This window comes from Peromyscus maniculatus, chromosome 21, assembly GCF_049852395.1.
Source record: "Peromyscus maniculatus bairdii isolate BWxNUB_F1_BW_parent chromosome 21, HU_Pman_BW_mat_3.1, whole genome shotgun sequence".
In the NCBI taxonomy this organism is placed as follows: domain Eukaryota; kingdom Metazoa; phylum Chordata; class Mammalia; order Rodentia; family Cricetidae; genus Peromyscus; species Peromyscus maniculatus.
In genome coordinates, this window is record NC_134872.1 from 12,568,714 (window position 1) to 12,587,907 (window position 19,194).

The 19,194-nt window shown below is 47.0% G+C and overlaps 1 protein-coding gene across 7 annotated transcripts in view; it reads left to right on the forward strand.

Moving 5' to 3' along the window:
* Dip2a (disco interacting protein 2 homolog A) overlaps positions 1-19,194 on the forward strand; it is an 88,714-nt gene that overhangs the window by 44,297 nt on the left and 25,223 nt on the right. For all 7 annotated transcript variants that reach the window (XR_013046913.1, XM_015986214.3, XM_042266267.2 and 4 more), the window contains 12 exons: positions 854-945; positions 4,101-4,211; positions 6,224-6,347; positions 6,671-6,780; positions 7,183-7,285; positions 8,659-8,723; positions 8,873-8,966; positions 11,006-11,125; positions 12,936-13,050; positions 14,283-14,422; positions 17,619-17,755; positions 18,653-18,733. Coding sequence is in view for 6 of the 7 variants with exons in the window: in XM_015986214.3 (XP_015841700.3) it covers positions 854-945; positions 4,101-4,211; positions 6,224-6,347; positions 6,671-6,780; positions 7,183-7,285; positions 8,659-8,723; positions 8,873-8,966; positions 11,006-11,125; positions 12,936-13,050; positions 14,283-14,422; positions 17,619-17,755; positions 18,653-18,733 (1,292 nt within the window). In the remaining variant the exon portion in view is untranslated. The remainder of the gene's footprint in view (positions 1-853; positions 946-4,100; positions 4,212-6,223; positions 6,348-6,670; positions 6,781-7,182; positions 7,286-8,658; positions 8,724-8,872; positions 8,967-11,005; positions 11,126-12,935; positions 13,051-14,282; positions 14,423-17,618; positions 17,756-18,652; positions 18,734-19,194) is intronic.

Here is a 19,194-nt window from a genome sequence, read left to right on the forward strand (position 1 = left end):
GTCTGTCTGTCTCTCTCTTCTTTCTCAGTGAAGCTTTTTATTTTTGAGAACTCATCAGGGTTGGGTGCTGAACATGGCAACTGCCTACCATGATGGGCACTGTGGTCCTGGGCAGATGTCCTATTCTAGTATCAAGGGTTCTCCTAAGCAAACTGTAGAGAAGACAATATAACTCATCTCTTGAATGTAATCCACTTGCATGATGTCATTCATTAATGAGCATTTAAAATTGTAAGATTGCAGCCGGGCGTTGGTGGCACACGCCTTTAATCCCAGCACTCGGGAGGCAGAGCCAGGCGGATCTCTGTGAGTTCGAGGCCAGCCTGGGCTACCAAGTGAGCTCCAGGAAAGGCGCAAAGCTACACAGAGAAACCCTGTCTCGAAAAACCAAAAAAAAAAAAAAAAAAAAAAAAAAAAATTGTAAGATTGCATCCACAGTGTAGCGTTAGTTGGAAAAAGCAATGTGATAGATATATGATCTTGTTCCTTAGAAATTATACATACTCTACATGTGTGCACATATGCACACACACACACACACACACACACACACACATATATATATATATATATATATATATATATATATATATATACACATATATATATAGTGGCCTTTTTGTTGACTGATTTTTGTAATAAAATCCCATTTGTATAAATAAAAATAAATTGAGGTTGTTGTTTGAGAGAAAGCTGTGATGTTCCTGGCAATATTGTACTGAATAGTTAATAGGTGGAGACTGAATCTGCCAATAGAGAAATGGTATGTTATAGGACATGTGCTCACAACATTACATGTTAACTGTTAGTATCTTACAACCTAACATTACTTGTTACTTTTGTTTTATTTTAGGCAAACTTTGGAGTCGGAGTTTAAAATTAGCTTATACTCTACTTAATAAGCTGACTAGTAAGAATGAACCTCTACTTAAACCTGGAGACAGAGTAAGTAGCTAGAATGCAACTTTATTGGATTGAGTCAAAATAGAGAACTAAATGTGTATCTTATTGAAATTGATGTTCTATCAGTTGTTTAGAATTACAGTTTTAACACAGGAGGTTTAACGTTAGAAATGGGGAAAATGCTTGATATGAAAAAAATTGTGATAAAAGTTAAGTGACGACACACCAAGGACTCGGCGGCCAGGCACACGTGGCTGAACTGTGGAGCCAAGACGGAGGATTGCTGTTATTGTAGGGAGCTCTGGTGCACTGAACTGCTCCAGGCAGGCTGAACAGGGCTGACCCCTGAGTTACTAGGAGGTCAGGATGGAAGGTGAGAGAAGATGATGAAGGTGGGGTGTCCTCCCAACAAGCTGTCCAACAGGAAAGTGTCGGCTTCACAAGATCACTGCGGATTCCAAGGCGCTTTCAGTGTTTCAGTCTTTTGTGTGATTCCATCCCACGTGAAGCTTGGATGAAGCTTCTGTATAAAACAGCTCAGAGACAAAGAGAGGGTAGGGTGAATGTGAAAGGAAGGAGGAAAGTAGAGAAACGGGCCCAGAAAACAAGGTTCTAAACATTAATGACCCCTGAGATATGACGAAATGAAAATGTTTCATAACTTAGAAAAAGGATTCCTCTTAGAAAGACGAAGAACGCCAGGTGGTGATGGTGCATGCCTTTAATCCCAGCACTTGGGAGGCAGAGGCAGGTGAATCTTTGTGAGTTCAAGGCCAGCCTGGTCTACAGAGTGAGATCCAGGAAAGGTGCAAAGCTACACAGAGAAACCCTGTCTCGAAAAACCAAAAAAGAAAAAAGAAAAAAGAAAGAAAGACGAAGAAGCGGAAAGAGAGCTGGGCATGGGACATGCCTGCTGTCCCAGCACTAAAGAGGTGGGAGACTTTGAACTCCAGGTTGGCCTGGTTTACAGAGTGATGCTCTGTCTTAGGAACCAAATGAAGGGCTCGAGAAATGACAGCTCAGTGGTAAAGAGCACTTGCTCTTCCAGAGGACCTGGGTTTAGTTCCCGGCACCCACGTGGTGGCTCATAATGGTTTGTAACTCCAGTTCCAGGGGTCTGGTGCACTTATACACATATGCAGGCAAAACATTCATACACATAGAATAAAAATAAATAATCTTTTAACGAATGACCGAGGGAGACAGGGAGAGGGGACAAGAGAGGTGGGAGCAGGAGAGAGAAACATTCACAGGAAGAATAGAAAGAGAAACAGGACAGAAGTCTAGACTCATTCAAGGCGCAGCACCTGACAGACACTATGAATCCGGAAAAGAGACGGAGCAGAAAGCAGAGCCACTTGACTGCAGCGGTGGCAGAATAAGCCCTGCATCCGGCCCCTGGTGCATGTGCAGACCCACTCCAGAGCCTTCACCAGAGCTGTGTAACCTCAGGGACACGGAGAAGAATCTCAGAGTTTGGGGCGGGAATAGAGAATAACGTGTGTCCAGAACTAGTCCTCCCGGTGGCTTTGGGACTTCTCAGTGGTGACACTGGAGGAAGTGCTTCAGCAGTCCCCAGGAGATAGGACTCTTAGCCTGCACTTCCATTTCCAAACAGCTTTGAAGATTTGCAGAACGTGTGTGCACATTCATGTAGAGGACAGAGTACAGCCTCAGGCGTTATTCCCCAGGAGCTCTTTACCTTGTATTTCTAGGCAGGGTCTCTCACTGGCCACCGAGCCCCAGGGATCCACTCTCTCCACCTCCAACTGCTGGGATTACAGGCACACACCACTGAACCTGGCTTTTTAAGAGGTGGGCTCTGGTGATCAAGCTCAGGTCCTCATTCTTGTGTGGCATACACTTTACCAATGGGGGCATCTCCCCAGCCCCCAGTTTATTTATCTATTCTTACAGGGACAAAAGCTTCCAGATACTCTCTTGACTTGCAAGAGAGTCTGTACAGAGAGGGTTATAATGAAAAGTTCAAGGTCATGGTGGCCATTACCATTCAGCTGGTAAAGTCAAGCTCCTGTGATATGAACCTTATGAAGTGCATAAAAACATCTCTGCATAGTAGATTCTATAAAACACCTTTTTCTGTACCAAATAACTTGTCTCACAATTATAGCTGAGGCAATCACTATTAAATCATCTTTAGAAGGAGAGGGTTTTCTTTTCAACAAACCTGTTAGATAGGCAGCTTGTAAGCTGGAAGTATGGAATGAAGGTAAATAGACATAGCTTAAATTTTGTCTTAGAAGTTGAGGGTTAAGGTAAGTCACTGCTTATCTTCTCAAAGGCTCTCAGTTAAGTACTATTCTGGCTTATTACTTAGGATTACAAGACCAGTTACCTTATTTGGGCCTTGCTCTGTGTGTGTGTGTGTGTGTGTGTGTGTGTGTGTGTGTGTGTGTCTGTGTCTGTGTCTGTGTCTGTGTCTGTGTCTGTGTCTGTGTCTGTGTCTGTGTGTCTGTGTTTTGGGGGGTTGTAGCACTGGCTCTCCTGGCAACTTGCTCTGTAGATAATGCTGGTCTTGAACTCAAAGAGATCCCCCTGCCTCGGCCTCTAAAGTGCTGGGATTAAAGGCGTGCGCCACCACTGCTCTGCACAAAATTTTATATTTTATTCCATAAGTAGGTATGAATTTGGCCAGATAGTATGTTTTTAATGACAGTTGAGATTATGGTGGACCCAAATAAATATTCATATCATTATAGGAAATAAAATAGACACCTAAATATTTTTAAAAATAAAATGCAAGGAAATCAGTATTGTAAAATATAAGAATTGGGCGAGCAAGGTGGCTCAGTAGGTTAAGGCACTTGCCACCAAACCTGATGATGGGACCGTTCATTGACAGCGGCAGTCAGTATGGATGGATGTTAGAGCTGGCTCTCAGTCTGCATGCATTGGAAGGCCTGAACCTACAGCTCTGAATGTTCCATGTGTGGTAAAAGCTGTCACCTACAACTGTTTATTCAGTTACATGAATAAGGAAACTTGAGGGACAAGAATGAATTCTAACATTAGATTTTTTTGGGACAGGTTATCTCTATGTATCCTTGATCAAAATTAGACTTTCTGAACTAAATGTGAAAAACAAAACATAAATTATCTAATTAGCAGAAATTCTAAAAGATGAGAAGTCTCAGTCATTCCTGAGATCTCACAGTTTTTGTTGTTTCCTCTTGTAGGTGGCACTTGTGTTTCCAAATAGTGATCCTGTAATGTTCATGGTTGCATTTTATGGGTGTCTCCTGGCGGAGCTGGTTCCTGTCCCTATAGAAGTACCACTGACCAGAAAGGTAACAGATGTGGGTCAGGCCCAGGATGTAGTGCCCCTGCAGTTCTCTGTAGGTGCAGTGTGACTAGCTTCCTCTTTACACTGGGGGGGATGGAGGAGGAAGTATCTATGAGGCCTCCCAGGACCCTACAGAGCAGCTAGATGGAGCTTGCCCACAGACACGGCTACACTCTGCTGGGATCATCTGTCTGAATTTCCCAAAAGAAATCATGAATGTTTTTGTAGCTGGAGTTTTCTCTCCGGGTCCTGCTGAGCCCCGGCAGTCCAATAGGCCACTTTTAAAATAAACACACAGATGCTTATACTATTTACAAACTGTATGGCCATGGCAGGCTTCTTGCTAACTGTTCTTATATCTTTTTTTTTTTTTTTTTTTTTTTTTTTTTTTTTTTTTTTGGTTTTTTGAGACAGGGTTTCTCTGTGTAGCTTTGCGCCTTTCCTGGAGCTCACTTGGTAGCCCAGGCTGGCCTCGAACTCACAGAGATCCGCCTGGCTCTGCCTCCCGAATGCTGGGATTAAAGGCGTGCGCCACCAACGCCCGGCCTGTTCTTATATCTTAAATTAACCCATTTCTATAAATGTGTACCTTGCCATGTGGCTCGTGGCTTACCGGTGTCTTTACATGCTGTGGCTGGCAGTGTCTCCCTCACTCAGCCTTCCACTTCCCAGAATTCTCCTCTCTCCTTGTCCTGCCTATAATTCCTGCCCGGTCACTGGCCAATCAATGTTTTATTTATACAGAACGATATCCACAGCATGTTTTGTCCTCCAGTGAACAGAATTTGTGACTCAACAAACTTTTCTGGGGTTTTATTTATTGAATTAATTATAATGTCAAATAAACGGGACAGAAGTTCTCATGCGTTTCTTGTTCACTTGCATGGCAGGCAGTTTCTCTCTCACTCCTAGGTTGTTAATGTGAGGGACTTGGTTGCTCTAGATGGCTACACCATTTCAGATATGAATTATTATTAGTCGGATTATTGAAAAGTGCTGAGCAGAATAGGCATGTGTTCTAGAAAATCAGAACAGCTTTTCTATCCGCTTACTTCTGTGTCCATGCAGTTGTCAACGCGAACAGCGTGAAAAACAAACGCTCAAGAATCCCAAAAGTGCCGGGCGGTGGTGGTGCACGCCTTTAATCCCAGCACTCGGGAGGCAGAGCCAGGCGGATCTCTGTGAGTTCGAGGCCAGCCTGGGCTACCAAGTGAGCTCCAGGAAAGGCGCAAAGCTACGCAGAGAAACCCTGTCTCGAAAAACCAAAAAAAAAAAAAAAAAAAGAATCCCAAAAGTAAAATACGTAAGACAGACCAGTTTATCTCCAGGACTCTAATGTGATAACCATGCACTTGAATGCGGGGGTTCTTAGAGAAAAAGCCTCTAGATTTGTTAAGCTTGAAGGAAATGATGGGAATTGCTAAGGGACGTGCATAGGAGATCTGAGTGAAGGCAAGTGTTTCTGTGTAGAGTGATGATGGTGAGGGCAGACCTCGTTTGTAAGTGCCCAACGTGATTCATTACAAACTGCTGTTGTGTTTAGAGTTAATGAAGATGCGTTCAAGTTTCACTTCTAAGAATAAACTTTAGCCGGGCGGTGGTGGCACACGCCTTTAATCCCAGCACTCGGGAGGCAGAGGCAGGCAGACCTCTGTGAGTTCGAGGCCAGCCTGGGCTACAGAGCGAGTTCCAGGACAGGCTCCAAAGCTACACAGAAAAACCCTGTCTCGAAAAACAGCAACAACAACAATAACAAAAGAATAAACTTTAAGAAATTAGTCCACTATCTAGACCTTCATTTATCACTATAAATAAAACAAAGAAGGCCTTCTAAATTTCAAAATAATTGTCTTCTTTTCCTGAAAGTAGAATAACCTGCCGATAATAAGACTGGATTGTCGTGTGAGTTTTATGAAGGGTGAAAGAGAGAGAGTCTGAGGTCTGGTGGTCGGGCCGTGGCTCCTGCTCCCTCCCCCAAGCTCTCCACTTCTGCTGTCCTTGCTCTGTCTCTTACAGGACGCAGGCAGCCAGCAGGTTGGGTTTCTCCTGGGCAGCTGTGGGGTGACCCTGGCCCTGACCACAGACGCTTGCCAGAAGGGCCTGCCCAAGGCACCAACAGGAGAGGTGGCAACTTTCAAAGGTGAGGCTCCCGGGTCTCAGGAGGACTGTGTTCTGGCTACGGCTGGTACTTGACTTGGCTTCTAGGCACGCTGTGCCCAAACTAACCCCACAGAGCCTGGCGGGCCTTTAGCAAAGGTGCTGCTTCATTCAAGGCTTTTGCCTGATTCAGTATCTTCACCTGTTAAGCTCTGTGCTTATCTATTTAAGTAAAGGGAAATGAAAATAAACCTTGACCCCCCCCCGGGGGGGGAGGGGCTGGTGAGTGCATGCTGGGCACAGGTTCCAGATGTGTGGAGCAAGGCCTTCTGACCACCTTTCACCCCTTCCTGTTTGCTCTCATAGGTTGGCCCCCCCTCGCCTGGCTGGTAATTGATGGGAAGCATCTGACCAAGCCTCCCAAGGACTGGTACCCGCTGGCCCAGGACACGGGGTCCGGGACTGCCTACATTGAAGTAATGACATGCTCATTTGGTGCAGATATAGCCCTCACAGGCTTGGGCCTGGTTTTTATAAAGATAACTACTTAATACCTTTTAGACTAAGTGTTCTTATTTTACCTCTACCCCAGGTATATAAAGTGTCACACAGAACCTGACTTGGGTCATTTCAGGTTCACCCTGATCCAATTCATCCCTCATTGTCCTTCCTAGGATGCAGGCAGTTACGATGCAGCTGTGTGCACTGTTGTCCTCCAGCACTGTTCAGGTCCCTTCAGAGCTAGGCTAGGAAGGGCTTTGGGTGGTAATAGGGGAGGGATGACTTCAGCTGCTGCTGCTTCAGAGTCCTCAGCTGCCTCTGTGTGCTGTGGCCACAGAAATAGACATCACTGTTTCTTCTTCCTTGGAATTCTGCAGTATAAAACCAGCAAAGAAGGCAGCACGGTGGGGGTCACCGTGTCCCATTCGTCCCTGCTGGCACAGTGCCGGGCTCTCACCCAGGCCTGCGGCTACATGGAAGGTAAGGCCACCCATTCAGGATGGCAGCTCTCGCTGCCTGCGTGGATAGCTGACATACCTGGGCTCACCCCAGAATCTGTTGCTGCGCATAGCACATCCGCCCTGGCCATAGCATGTTAACTTTAATGCAGCTGCCTCAGGGAGGGGATGCAGCTTCTGCTGGCATCCTTGGGAGAAGGTCTGGGCTTCTGCAGAGCTGGGGGGTGTGAGTGCCCCTCTACAGAGCCCAGGCTGCCCCATTTAGGACAGTTTCAATAAAGTCATACTTACACTGATTTTATGGAGCGTGAGTCTTGTGCACCAGCGATTCATTTCTGCAGAATGAGCCGGATCAGTTGTTGATGCACGAAGGGCAGTGCATTTTGCATTATAAAAAGTAGAAAACACTTGCTCTGGAATATCCTTTCCTGCTAATGTTTCCCTTTTTTAGTAAATGTATTTGTGGCTTGAGCAATCATGCATGTAAATGCTTATGTATAATCTTTATGATCTTAGATCATCTATGTTAAAGTAGAAGCAGCCCCCAATTTACTGTTAACATTTTAAATTAATATTATTTTATATTGGAAGGTAATAATTGCATATATTTAGGGAATCAGTATGAAATACATTATTTTAAAAACTAAAATTGGACTCATTGTCATTTTCTTACATTACAAAATTGAAATTGAAAGAAAAATTGAATAGCATACGTAAATACATAAAATATGGATGTTTAGTCTCAAAGGTTAGCTTGTGGATATAATTATAAAGACTTTATAGAGATTTGGAGGAGAGCTTCAAGGACTTTAATGACATTTAAAAGTCAGAGCTCTAAAACCAAGTCCTATGAGTTCTTTAGCTCTAGTGCTAGTCATTGAATTCATGGCCCCTTTGATTTGGCTCTGCAGCTGACAAGGACAGGGAGATTGTCATTCATAGTGCAACAGTCTTTCTGGCATGCATGTCACTGCTTTGTGCAAGTAAGATGCAAGACTGTAGGCTGTGGGGTGAGAGTTGGGGGAATCTGGGTGGGAAGCTGAGAAATAAGAGTGTCCAGGGCAGTTTCTCATCCTGCCTCTTGACTCTGAGAGGTGGCCACTCAAAATGGTGAAATTGTGAAATGACCTTTCTGTAGCTTCTCCTGTATGAAGTGCTCCTTGTGCTTTTGAATTCAAGATTGGCATGGTTCTCTACTCCGTCCAGAACTGTGTGTTTCCAGTCATCTGAACAGACTGTAGCTTGATGTTACCTGGTGCATGGTGTTTGGAAGTGCTGTGTCTGTTTCCTTCAGCTCCGATGTGCTGGTTATGTACTCATCTCGGGACTGCTCTAGAAGTGTGCAGAACTTAAAAAGTGCTGTTCATCAGTTTAACTTTCTGTGTCCGCTTTCAGCTGAAACATTAACGAATGTGCTGGACTTCAAAAGGGATGCTGGTTTGTGGCATGGAGTCTTAACAGTGAGTGTTGTTTGCTAGTGACTGGGGTGGGAACAGGACATGAGCCAAACCCGTGACATACTGGCATGCCAGTTTGTTGGGTTTGGTTTGCTTGTTCTGGCATAGATTAATCCTGCCTTCCTCTGAGCTGGTCCGTTTCTTTTTTGCAGAGTGTCATGAATAGGATGCATGTTGTCAGCATCCCATATGCACTGATGAAGGTCAACCCACTCTCCTGGATTCAGAAAGTGTGCTCCTATAAAGGTAGCAGAAAACTGCCATTACTTGCCTCACCTTTTTTTTAAAGAATTCTCTCTGAGCTGCTCTTTAGTAATTAAGAGAACATGAAGGCAGCATACAGAACTGCAGGTGTGGGCTGGAGAGCCATCCTGGGATGTCTCTGTAGGCCATCCTGGGCCATATCTGCTCAGGGCCTGGACAGCTACTTGCACTGAAGTAGCTGGGATCATCACTGAAAAAAACAGGAACTCAGCCAGGTGATGGTGGCACATGCGTTTAATCCCAGCACTTGGATGGAATGGATGAGGAAGGCCACCTGTGAGGCCTGGGCCCTGTTCTCACTTCCCAGTGGTTGAAGTGTCTCCCAGCACCAAACAGGAATTCCTGCCCAATGGTGACTACACAACTCCAGCACCCTTTGTCCCTGTCCAGTAGAGCTTAGCAGGTGCCAAGATTCTGACCTTCTGTACCCGGCCAGCACCAGTGACAATATATACTTTGCAGGCATGTCTCCAAATCAGCATTCCTGTTCCATGGAGGAAAACAAAGCCTGGTTGAAGGGAGTGGGATTCACTGGGCTCTGCACACTCATGGAGGTTGATTCAGTCCATTCAAATCCGGGCTCATCAAAGCCTAGCATAATTGTCACCAGAGAGTCTTTATCCAGCAATTGATAGGAACAGATGCAGAGACCCACAGCCAAACATTAGGTGGAACTCGTGGAATTCCATGGAAGAGAGGAAGGAAGGATTTTAGGACCCAGAGGGGTCAAGGACTGCCCACAGAATCAACCAACCAGGGCTCATAGGCGCTCACACAGCCTGGAGTAACAATCTGGGAGTCTGTATGGATCTGACCTAGGTCATCTACATATGTTATAGTTCTGTAGCTTGCTGTTCTTGTGGGACTCTTAATGGTGGGAGTGAGGTCTGTCTCTGACTCTTTTGCCTGCTTTTGAGACCCCTTTCCTCCTACTGGGTTGCATCATCCAGCTTTGATATGAGTGTATGTGCCTGGTCTTGTTGTAACTTGTTAATGTCATATTTGGTTGATATCCCTGGGAGGCCTGCTCTTTTCTGAAGGCAAATGGATCTTCGGGAGAGCAGAGGTGGTGGGGGCCTGGGAGGAAAGGAGGGAGGGCAAACTGCAGGATGTAATACATGAGGGAAGAATGAATAAGTTAATTAATTTAAAAACAAATCCAGATTCATTTCCCCTTTTGACCTGGAGGCTGCCCGAGCCCTGCAGACTAAGTGGCACGATGGCTCTGGCATTGGGGCAGCACCTTGGGGAGGGACAGCCTGCAGCATGAGGTAAAACAGGCAATATTCAAAGAGTAAGATGAAACCTTTAATTTAAAAACATCTGGGGAACAGAGAGATGACTCAAGAGTTGAGTACACTGCCTTCTCTTTCCAGGACTTGGGTTCCACTCCTTGGTGGCTCACAGCTGTATGTAACTCCAGTTCCAGAGCATCCTATGTCCTCTTCTGGTCTCCAAGGGTACCAGGCACACATGTGGTACACAGACACATATGCAGGCAAAACACCCATACTTATAAAGTAACAAAATAATAAAAATTAATGTTTTAAAAGGCTGAGGCTGGAGAGACGTCTCAGGTTAAGAGCACCAACTGCTTCTCCAGAGGATCCAGGTTTGGTTCCCAGCACCCAGGTGGCAGCTCACAGCTATCTGTAACTTTAGTTGCAGGGAATCTTATGCTCTTGTCTGGCCTCCGTGGGCACTGCATATACATGGTACATAGACATACATGCAGGCAAAATACCCATACATGTAAAATAAAAATTTAACAAATGAAAGGCTGGAAAATGGATCTGAGTATATTACCTCTAAATCATGTTTTAAGGAGAAAAGGGATGGCATAAGGGATGGATGAGATAACTGATAATAGTTATAGATAATAGCCAAGAGTGTGATCCATATAACGGGTCCTTTGTCCTCTGTGTGTGTGCCTCTGCCTAGAATGAAGTACAACAGTATTTTGGAGTGTGAGGGTGCTGCCCTTGTGACACAGAGACGTCTGTACTCCCTTCTCTTTGTAGCCCGGGCTGCCCTGGTGAAGTCCCGAGATATGCACTGGTCTCTCTTGGCACAGCGAGGTCAGAGGGATGTCTGTCTGAGCTCTCTGCGCATGTTGATTGTGGCTGATGGCGCTAACCCATGTGAGTAGACTGTGGGACCAAGGGTGGATTTATGGTGTTTGCTCCCATGATTCTTGACTTGCAAGGAGGACTGAACAACCTGTTGAAATAGAACCTGTTGTCCAAAATTAAAGCTTTATCACTACTTTGATAAGTGATCTTATAATGAAACGTAAGTGTCCTATAATGTTCTGTGACATGCTGTTTCTTGTTGATGAATGTTGATGGGTCTCATACATATTTATTAAGACACTGAATTTACAAGCAATTTTAATGCAGTTGACAAAACCTTTAATGAGAGTCATCATTTTTTAAGAGATCACTGGATTATGCTATAAATAGGGTCCCTGATTTGCTATGATCCTCCTGCCTTTTAGTGTTAAGCCCTCACTTATTTGACACTTAGCCCCAACTTCCTTCATAGGGACCCAATTATTCTTCCTCCATATGTCTCTGGACAACCCTGAGTCCTGGAGGAATGCCTCATGGCTGCTGCCTAAGCACTGAGGACCCCCCCCCCCCCCCCCCCCCCCCCGTGTATAACAGTCTGCCTGTAGCTGCTTTTGTAGTGGCTGTGTGAGCTTCTTAGGCCCAGGGCTGTCTCAAGCCCAGGTCTGGTGTTCTCTAAGGGAGCCTCAAGTGACTCGTGTTGAACAAGGGATTTCTTTTGCAGCACCAATCTGTTACCCCATTCTTCTGTGTACTCCATCTTTCAGGAGAGCAGAGCAGGCACACAGCACCCCTCAAAGCCTCTCATTCTCTTGGTGCACACCTGAGACAAGCAAGGCACCTCCTCCCACATCCATGGCTGCTCATTCCTGCTCAAGCCCACAGCTGCCCTGGCTCTCTCTGTCCGTGCACTCAGCTGCAGTCAGGGATCACATCACTCCCTCCAGTATTTTTGTTCTGGGGATAAACGTTAGCCCTAATAGCTTCGTCCTGTCTCCTCACTCCATCCACGTTCCTCCAGGTGCCACAGAGCTAGCTTTCCCGTCACAGGCCTTAGCTTGCAGCTCTTCTGTTGGGTTGTCATGATGCTGTATCCAGTCTCGGGAACACAGAACAATCTGTTGTCTTCTTTCCTTAGGAGACACCTCTCTCCCTGAAGAAGTGAAGCCTGGGTGGTTAGGGTTAAGGATAGGGATGCCCCCTTCCCTTATATGTACCCTGTGGAGAGAGGTTTATCACGAAACCCTAGGGTCACCATGGCTCTAGTTATTTGAGCCCTGAGGTAGAGCCTCCTTGTTGCCAAGTTTTCACCTCTCCAACACCCTCTGTTAAGGCCCACCACCCCTGAATGACAGGCGTCTACCCAAAGGAGAGGACCTCGGGAGAGGCAGGACCTCCTCAGGGAAGTATACTGTAGTTCACACATCTCTAAGACCACTGCTAGGAGCTGCACTTGCTGTGCGATGGGCCTCTAGTGCCAGGCCCCGCCTTGTCGGGCTGTAGATGCTGCTCAGTTACTTGGCAGGCTCCATGCTGGTCCTGAACCTGAAGCACAGGGGAGTTGTTCTCACCACTGGTCCAGGAAAGGTACAGGAGGGCAGGACCTCAGTAACAAACACAGCGCTAAAAACAGGCCTCCTCAGAGATTTCCGGACGCTGTCTTGTTGGTGAGCTGGAAATGATCTTACGTGTTTTATGGTAATCACTCCTGCCCTAAAAGGCATTGCTTTGTCAAATCGTAGCAATGGTCTTGTTGAAACAGGCCTATGTGGAGCAGGACTCAGCATGGCTGCCAGGCCAGCATGGTGCCTTGTAGACCTTGTGCTCCGCCTCACTGGTCCCCCAGTTCCCTCTCACACTCCACTTCCTTTGCTTCACGCAGGGTCAATATCTTCCTGTGATGCCTTCCTCAACGTCTTCCAGTCCAGGGGTCTGAGGCCAGAGGTCATCTGCCCCTGTGCCAGTTCTCCCGAGGCGCTAACAGTAGCCATCCGCAGGTAACTGAAGTGCGGGCTGTCTCCTCTGAGCTCACATTCGAGTCCTCTACATATGACAGAGTTACCTGCGGCCCCAAGTTTGTGGTCCGTTTCTAACTGTTGGGCATCCTGAAGAAGGAGGTACACCCGCGTTCCAGTCTCCCTCTGATAGCAAAGGTGTAGCTGCGGTACCGTGCCCCTCACCAGGCTAGGTCCTTGCTGGGAGTTGGGTAGTAGGTGCCTGGAGTACTAGATTCTCTCAGTGTTCTTTTCCTTACACTTCTTCCCAGTCAAGATCTTGCTGTTTCATGCCTGATCATAAGTAAAAGTTATAACTGAACCACAGTCTTACTCTGAGAGAGGTTCTTCCGGCTGTGGAGGTCTGACGAAAAGGACCTTTCACTTGCCAAGAGAGGCATCCAGCCATCCTGACCTCTGAAGGCCCAAGCTGCTTTCATGGCTATTTCCCATGTAGCACTTCTTACAACTTGGGGTGGGGAGGGGGTTGGGGTTCCCTTGAGGGCCTCCCACCCCCATCTATAACTAGGACCCTAGGATCTGGGCCTCAGGTTCCTTCCTGCATTTCCTGCACACGCCATGTTGCTGCCAGACCACAGCTAGGCACAAAGGCACTTTCCTTCCCCAATGACGAATCACCTGCTCTCGCTGCCCTTGAGCACAATTCTGTGGGGCCTCAGGTCACAGGCTCACGGCCTGTGGACCCTTTTGTTAGTTTCCCCCCTCAATTCATTGTAATAGGATTGCCTCAGCTCTGGTCCTGTGTGCATTGTGCTCATAACTTAAAGGTAGTATGTGCTCACAATTGTGTAAGTTTTAAGCATCTGTGTTTTAATAATAGCATTAAAAACAATGCTGGGTCTAAGCCAGCCCTGCACAGGCGCAGTACCACAGCCCATTGTGGCACAGTGGCCAGGACCAGCCCCCTGGCTACCCTAGGGTTCCACGTGAAGGTCACAAGATGATCAGATAGACATTGAGTCACCCCCGATGACCTGTCTCCGAAGTCACAGTGTCGCTCGCCCTGTGGTCATGGGCCTGCCTCTAGTGAGAAGAATGTTGGGGACGTACTGAAGAGAGGCACTTGAACTTTCGAACACACTGTCCCGACAGGTCCATACACAGAGCAGGTGCTCTAGCGAGGAGCCATGCCTCGGGTGAGGCTGGCCCTCAGTGCCCTCTTTCTCGGAGTGATAGCCCCTGTCAACAGGCATGCTGGCGCTCTTGTGCTCTAGGCCCCCAGATCTGGGAGGACCTCCTCCGAGAAAAGCTGTCCTGTCAATGAATGGCCTGAGCTACGGTGTGATCAGAGTGGACACCGAGGAGAAGCTGTCGGTCCTCACTGTTCAGGATGTCGGCCAGGTGATGCCTGGAGGTAAGAAACAATCGGAGTGCTTCCACATCCTGCGCTGACTGGCAGGCCACCGAGAGCACAGGCGCACCGGATGGGTTAGAGTGCTCACTGCACTCCGTAGAGACGCCTCAGAAACAGCGATGCTCTCAGTGCCTGGAGGATGAGGTCCCCAAGGAGGTGGTTACAGGCATTTGTGACCGGACATGCAGAGACTTCCCAGAAATACCCATGGGTTCAAAAACAACCCAGGCGCATCTTCCTCCTGTAAAAGTTGGCCCTCCTGGTTTGAGGCAGGGCAGTGAGAAGGGGTGTTGGGATGGCCCTCTCAAAGAAACAAAGTGTCACTGAGGAATAGGGGCAGAGCCTGGCTCATGAGCTTTCAGTGACCCTTGGAAGCAGGGGATGCTGTAGATCATACTGCTCTTAGATACTTCTCTTTGCAGTTCCTGGTAGCTGCTTTGCTGTCCCTTTTCCTACCACGGGCGGTGTCCTGCTCCTCTGTCCTTTCCTTGCCCATGCCGTGATGGCACATTCTGACCAAAGGCAGCTTAGAGGAGGAAAGGATCCATTTAGCTTATGCTTTCAGGCTACTGTCTATCAGCGAGGGAAGTCAAGGCAGGAACCTAGCAGGAGCCTGAAGCAGAAACTGTGGAGGAACTCTGCTTGCTGGCTCATGTTTAGCTAGTTTGTTTATGCAGCCCAGGACCACCCGCTGAAGGATTGGTACCGCCCACAGTGCTCTGCCCTCCTACATTGACTAGTAAGACAGTTTATCATAGGCATGCCCACAGACCGGTCTGATAGAGGCGACTCCTCAGTTGAGCCTCCTCCTCTGAGGGGACTGTAGGCTTCGTCAAGTTGGTAATTCAGGATAATCAGGGCACCCTGTTGGTGACTTTCAGAGGTAGGGTGCTCTGTCTCATACCCAGTCACCCCCAACATCAGTGTTTTCCTCTTCTTGCAAGAGGTGCGTGTCCTGCTGGCTGCCTGGCATCCTGGATTTGAGCTTCGACCTGTCTCATAGGTGGCAGGTGCTAAATTCCTGACAGAAATGCTCCAGGTAGACTGGCCCCTGGGTGTAGGCAGAGTCCTGATGGGAATGAACATAGAAGTTTAAATTATAGTTTCTAGCTCCATCTTTTAATTCATGTGAGTTGTATTTCTTTCTGTAATTCTGCTCCTTCATAGAAACATTAGTCTTGTAGAATGCTTGGATTTGTGGTTAAATGCTTTCAAAAACAGGGTAGCCGACATTGGTAATCTCAGCGTTTAGGAGGCTGAAGCAGAGGAATCTTGTGTTTGAGGCCTGCCTAGGCCACCTTGTCTCAACAGCAACAAAGCAATAAAATCAAAACAAATAATGTAATAAGGATTTTTACTTGTTATAACAAAGTACAAGTTGGTTGTAAATTGTGGGGCAAATTGTGAGTGGTACTTACTTTGTATATACTTTTATGTGTGGAGGAGGATACATGTGTATGCTGACTTGTATACATGTATGTGCGTGTGTACATGGGGCCTGAGGACAACCTCCAGTGGTGTTTCTTAGGGACTCTAAACCTTATTTAGAGAAAGGGTCTCATTAGCCTGCAGTACCCGATTGGACAAACCTCAAGGACCCGCCTGTCCCTGTCTCCCCAACACTAGAACATAAAATGTCATCTCGCACGGCCTTTTAACATGGGTTCTGGGGATTTAACTCAGGACACCCTGCTTATGTGACATGCACTGTACTAGCAGCCATCTCCCCATCCTCGCTGTTTATGTTGAATACATAAGAGTATTCGGAGTTTCGCTCATTTTTCTTTATCATCCATGCAAACCTGTCTCGTGTCTGTTCATTCCCCAGTCATATATCTATACACATACTTCTATGCATCTATACATGTGCTACCAGGTGTTTGTCAGGTGTGTCTATGTGACACTATCCTGGGGGAGCATGAACACACACCTACTCACCTCAGATAGGGAACCATAACAGACTAAAGTAGGGATACCACCAAAGTCCAACTTTGGACCGGTGAGCTTTCCTGGGGCTAGTTACAGGAGCAGAAACGGTGCAGAGACAGTTGTGCCACCAAAGGCCCTAGGTGACTGTTGGCAAGAGCTGGAGACCGGAAGCACACTGCACACTGCAGGCAGTTTGACAGCTTGGAGAGCTGGAGACCGGAAGCACACTGCACACTGCACACTGCAGGCAGTTTGACAGCTTGGAGAGCTGGAGACCGGAAGCACACTGCACACTGTAGGCAGTTTGACAGCTTGGAGAGCTGGAGACCGGAAGCACACTGCACACTGCAGGCAGTTTGACAGCTTGGAGGGCTACTCACTTCTCCAGGCAGCTCAGGTGGTCCGAGCCTCTTCTAGGCAGCTTGTCTTGTCTGAGAGTGTATTTCTGAGTCCCTGCAGATTATGTATATGCTTTGGGAAAAGAGGGCCTAGTGAATCTGGTGAGTTTCAGGGATTTTCTGAAGCTTTTGAATTGTTTACTTCCTGGATTTAATAGTTTCCTTGCAGGATGGAATGCTTCACTTCCCTTTAAAACATGTTGTGTCTTGACAAGCTTCAGTCCAAAACATGCTTTTTTAGATGTTTTTTTTTTTTTTTACCTCCGACAAAATTACCTCACAATGAGTGCATGCTCTTCCTGGCATTCTCCCTGGGGTTTGAGCCCTTCTGCAGCATTTGGCTGCTGCTTAGTTGAATGGACTTATGGGCGTAGTCAAACCCAACAGTGACTTACACCAGCACTGATGCTGCCCTGTGTTGGCCTCCAAGCATTAGCACCTACCGCAGCATCAAGTGGATGTGTAGTGATTTGTGCTGTTTTGTGACTTTTAATCTTTCTTTGTGCACACCTGAGACTGTTACTGTGGGGCTGAGAAATAATACTCATCTTCTCGCACTTGAGAAGATGAGATTCTGTTGGTCAAGAGCCTATTACATAGATGTTGTTTATTGTTTAATCACCTCTGACCCCCCCCCATTCCTGCGTGTGTGTGTGTGTGTGTGTGTGTGTGTGTGTGTGTGTGTGTGTGTGTGTTGGTCTACCCAGAGAGTTCTGGGCCAGCCAGAGGTACATAGTGAGATCCAGTCTCAAAAACGACAAAGCGAACAAACAAAAAAAAAACACCCCACAAATATATGAGCAAGTAAACTTTTGTGAGTGGTCTATTTAAATATACCTTGATGACTTTGAATCATTTTCTCTGTTCAGCTAGTGTATGTGTTGTGAAGGTAGATGGTGCCCCGTACCTTTGTAAAACTGACGAAATTGGAGAAATCTGTGTCAATTCTATTGCAACTGGGACAGCATATTATGGACTGCTTGGAATCACAAAGAATGTCTTTGAGGTTTGTATCCTTTTCCTGATCTTCACCTTGAAATCAAATCCCATAAGTGTTGATGGGCCCAAAGGTAAGGGTGGAGTGGAGGCCTGTGAGACGCTGCTGGGACCCGAGCGATTCATGTGCTCCATAGGCCTAGATGGCTATGGCCATCAAGAAGGTCTTATCCCAGGACCTCAGCTGGGTTCACGTTATGATCCTTGTTATTCATGAGTCTTGTAAGGACAGGTGCTGCCAGGAACTAGGCATACAAATACATGAGGGTTGTTCAGGTCCTGCTTAGGTGGTATATCCACTCAGCAGAGCAGTCAAGAGGAGAGAATGGGCTCTGAAGGGTACGGTGCCCTGGGAGTCCTTTTTTCTATGGAACACTAAACCCTGGGCTGCAGGTGGTTTGCGGTATTTGAAATGACTAATGAAATGATTAAGGTAGTGCCATCTTCTCCTACCTCTATTTTGTATCTGCTTGGGCAGTTCTCAGCCTTCCAATAGCCACATCTACCTTGGCAGTGCTTTTGGAAGTGTCCATGACCCAGGCTGTGGTCCAAATGTATTAACCAAAACAATTAATGTTTGTGCAAGCTACAAAACTGAAGTAACTAAGAGGAAGTATAAATAAAAGCAGTTGCCGTGCAGTGTTTGGAAAATACTGCCAAGCTCTGCAAGAAGACAGACGCTACCAGGCTGCTCTAGCTCCCTTGCTCATGCCTTCCCCCTTGAGTACTGATAGAATTGTGGGTTTTGTCTTTAAAACCCTGCTCCCCTGAGCTTCATCACCAAGAGACGTTTGAATCATGCGCCACTCCTGGTCTGGCTGTTGTTGGGTTCCACTGCTTGCCCACCTTCCCTTTCTAGTAGTCCTTGAGTTGTCTGCTGCTGACGTCCTCTTCCCTGTCCTGGCAGACTGTCCCAGTCACTGCGGATGGAGTCCCTGTGTCTGACCGGCCTTTCACCAGGACGGGCCTTCTGGGATTTATTGGGCCTGTGAGTATGACCCCCGTACCCGTCCATGGGCAGAGGTGTTGGTGGAGAAAAGGAACACTTCATGGCAGATGTGCTCTCGTCCCTGGTGCCCTTGGTTTTCTGTGCAGCCTTGGTCCTTCACGCTGGCCACCCTGACCTGTTCTTTACCTGCATGTAATGCCTATCCAGCCACAGGCGTTTTCATTTTTAACATTTGATGTTTAAAATACGTTAAAACGAATACATTCTGTAGCGTCTTGGCCCACCTTTTCTCAGGTAGATGAAATTATTTATCCTTTTCCAGCAACAGTGGTTGTCTCAGCTCAGGGAGGGGAGTGCTTCCCCGGTGGGTGTCTGCAGTCCAGGACTGCTTAGTATGGGCAGCATACTGTGGCCCTGTCTGTAGCTGCAGCTAGCTCATGGGCTAGCTCACGGGCCACACGACACACCAGGAGCCTTGTCTTGCTGCCGCCTCAGAGGCC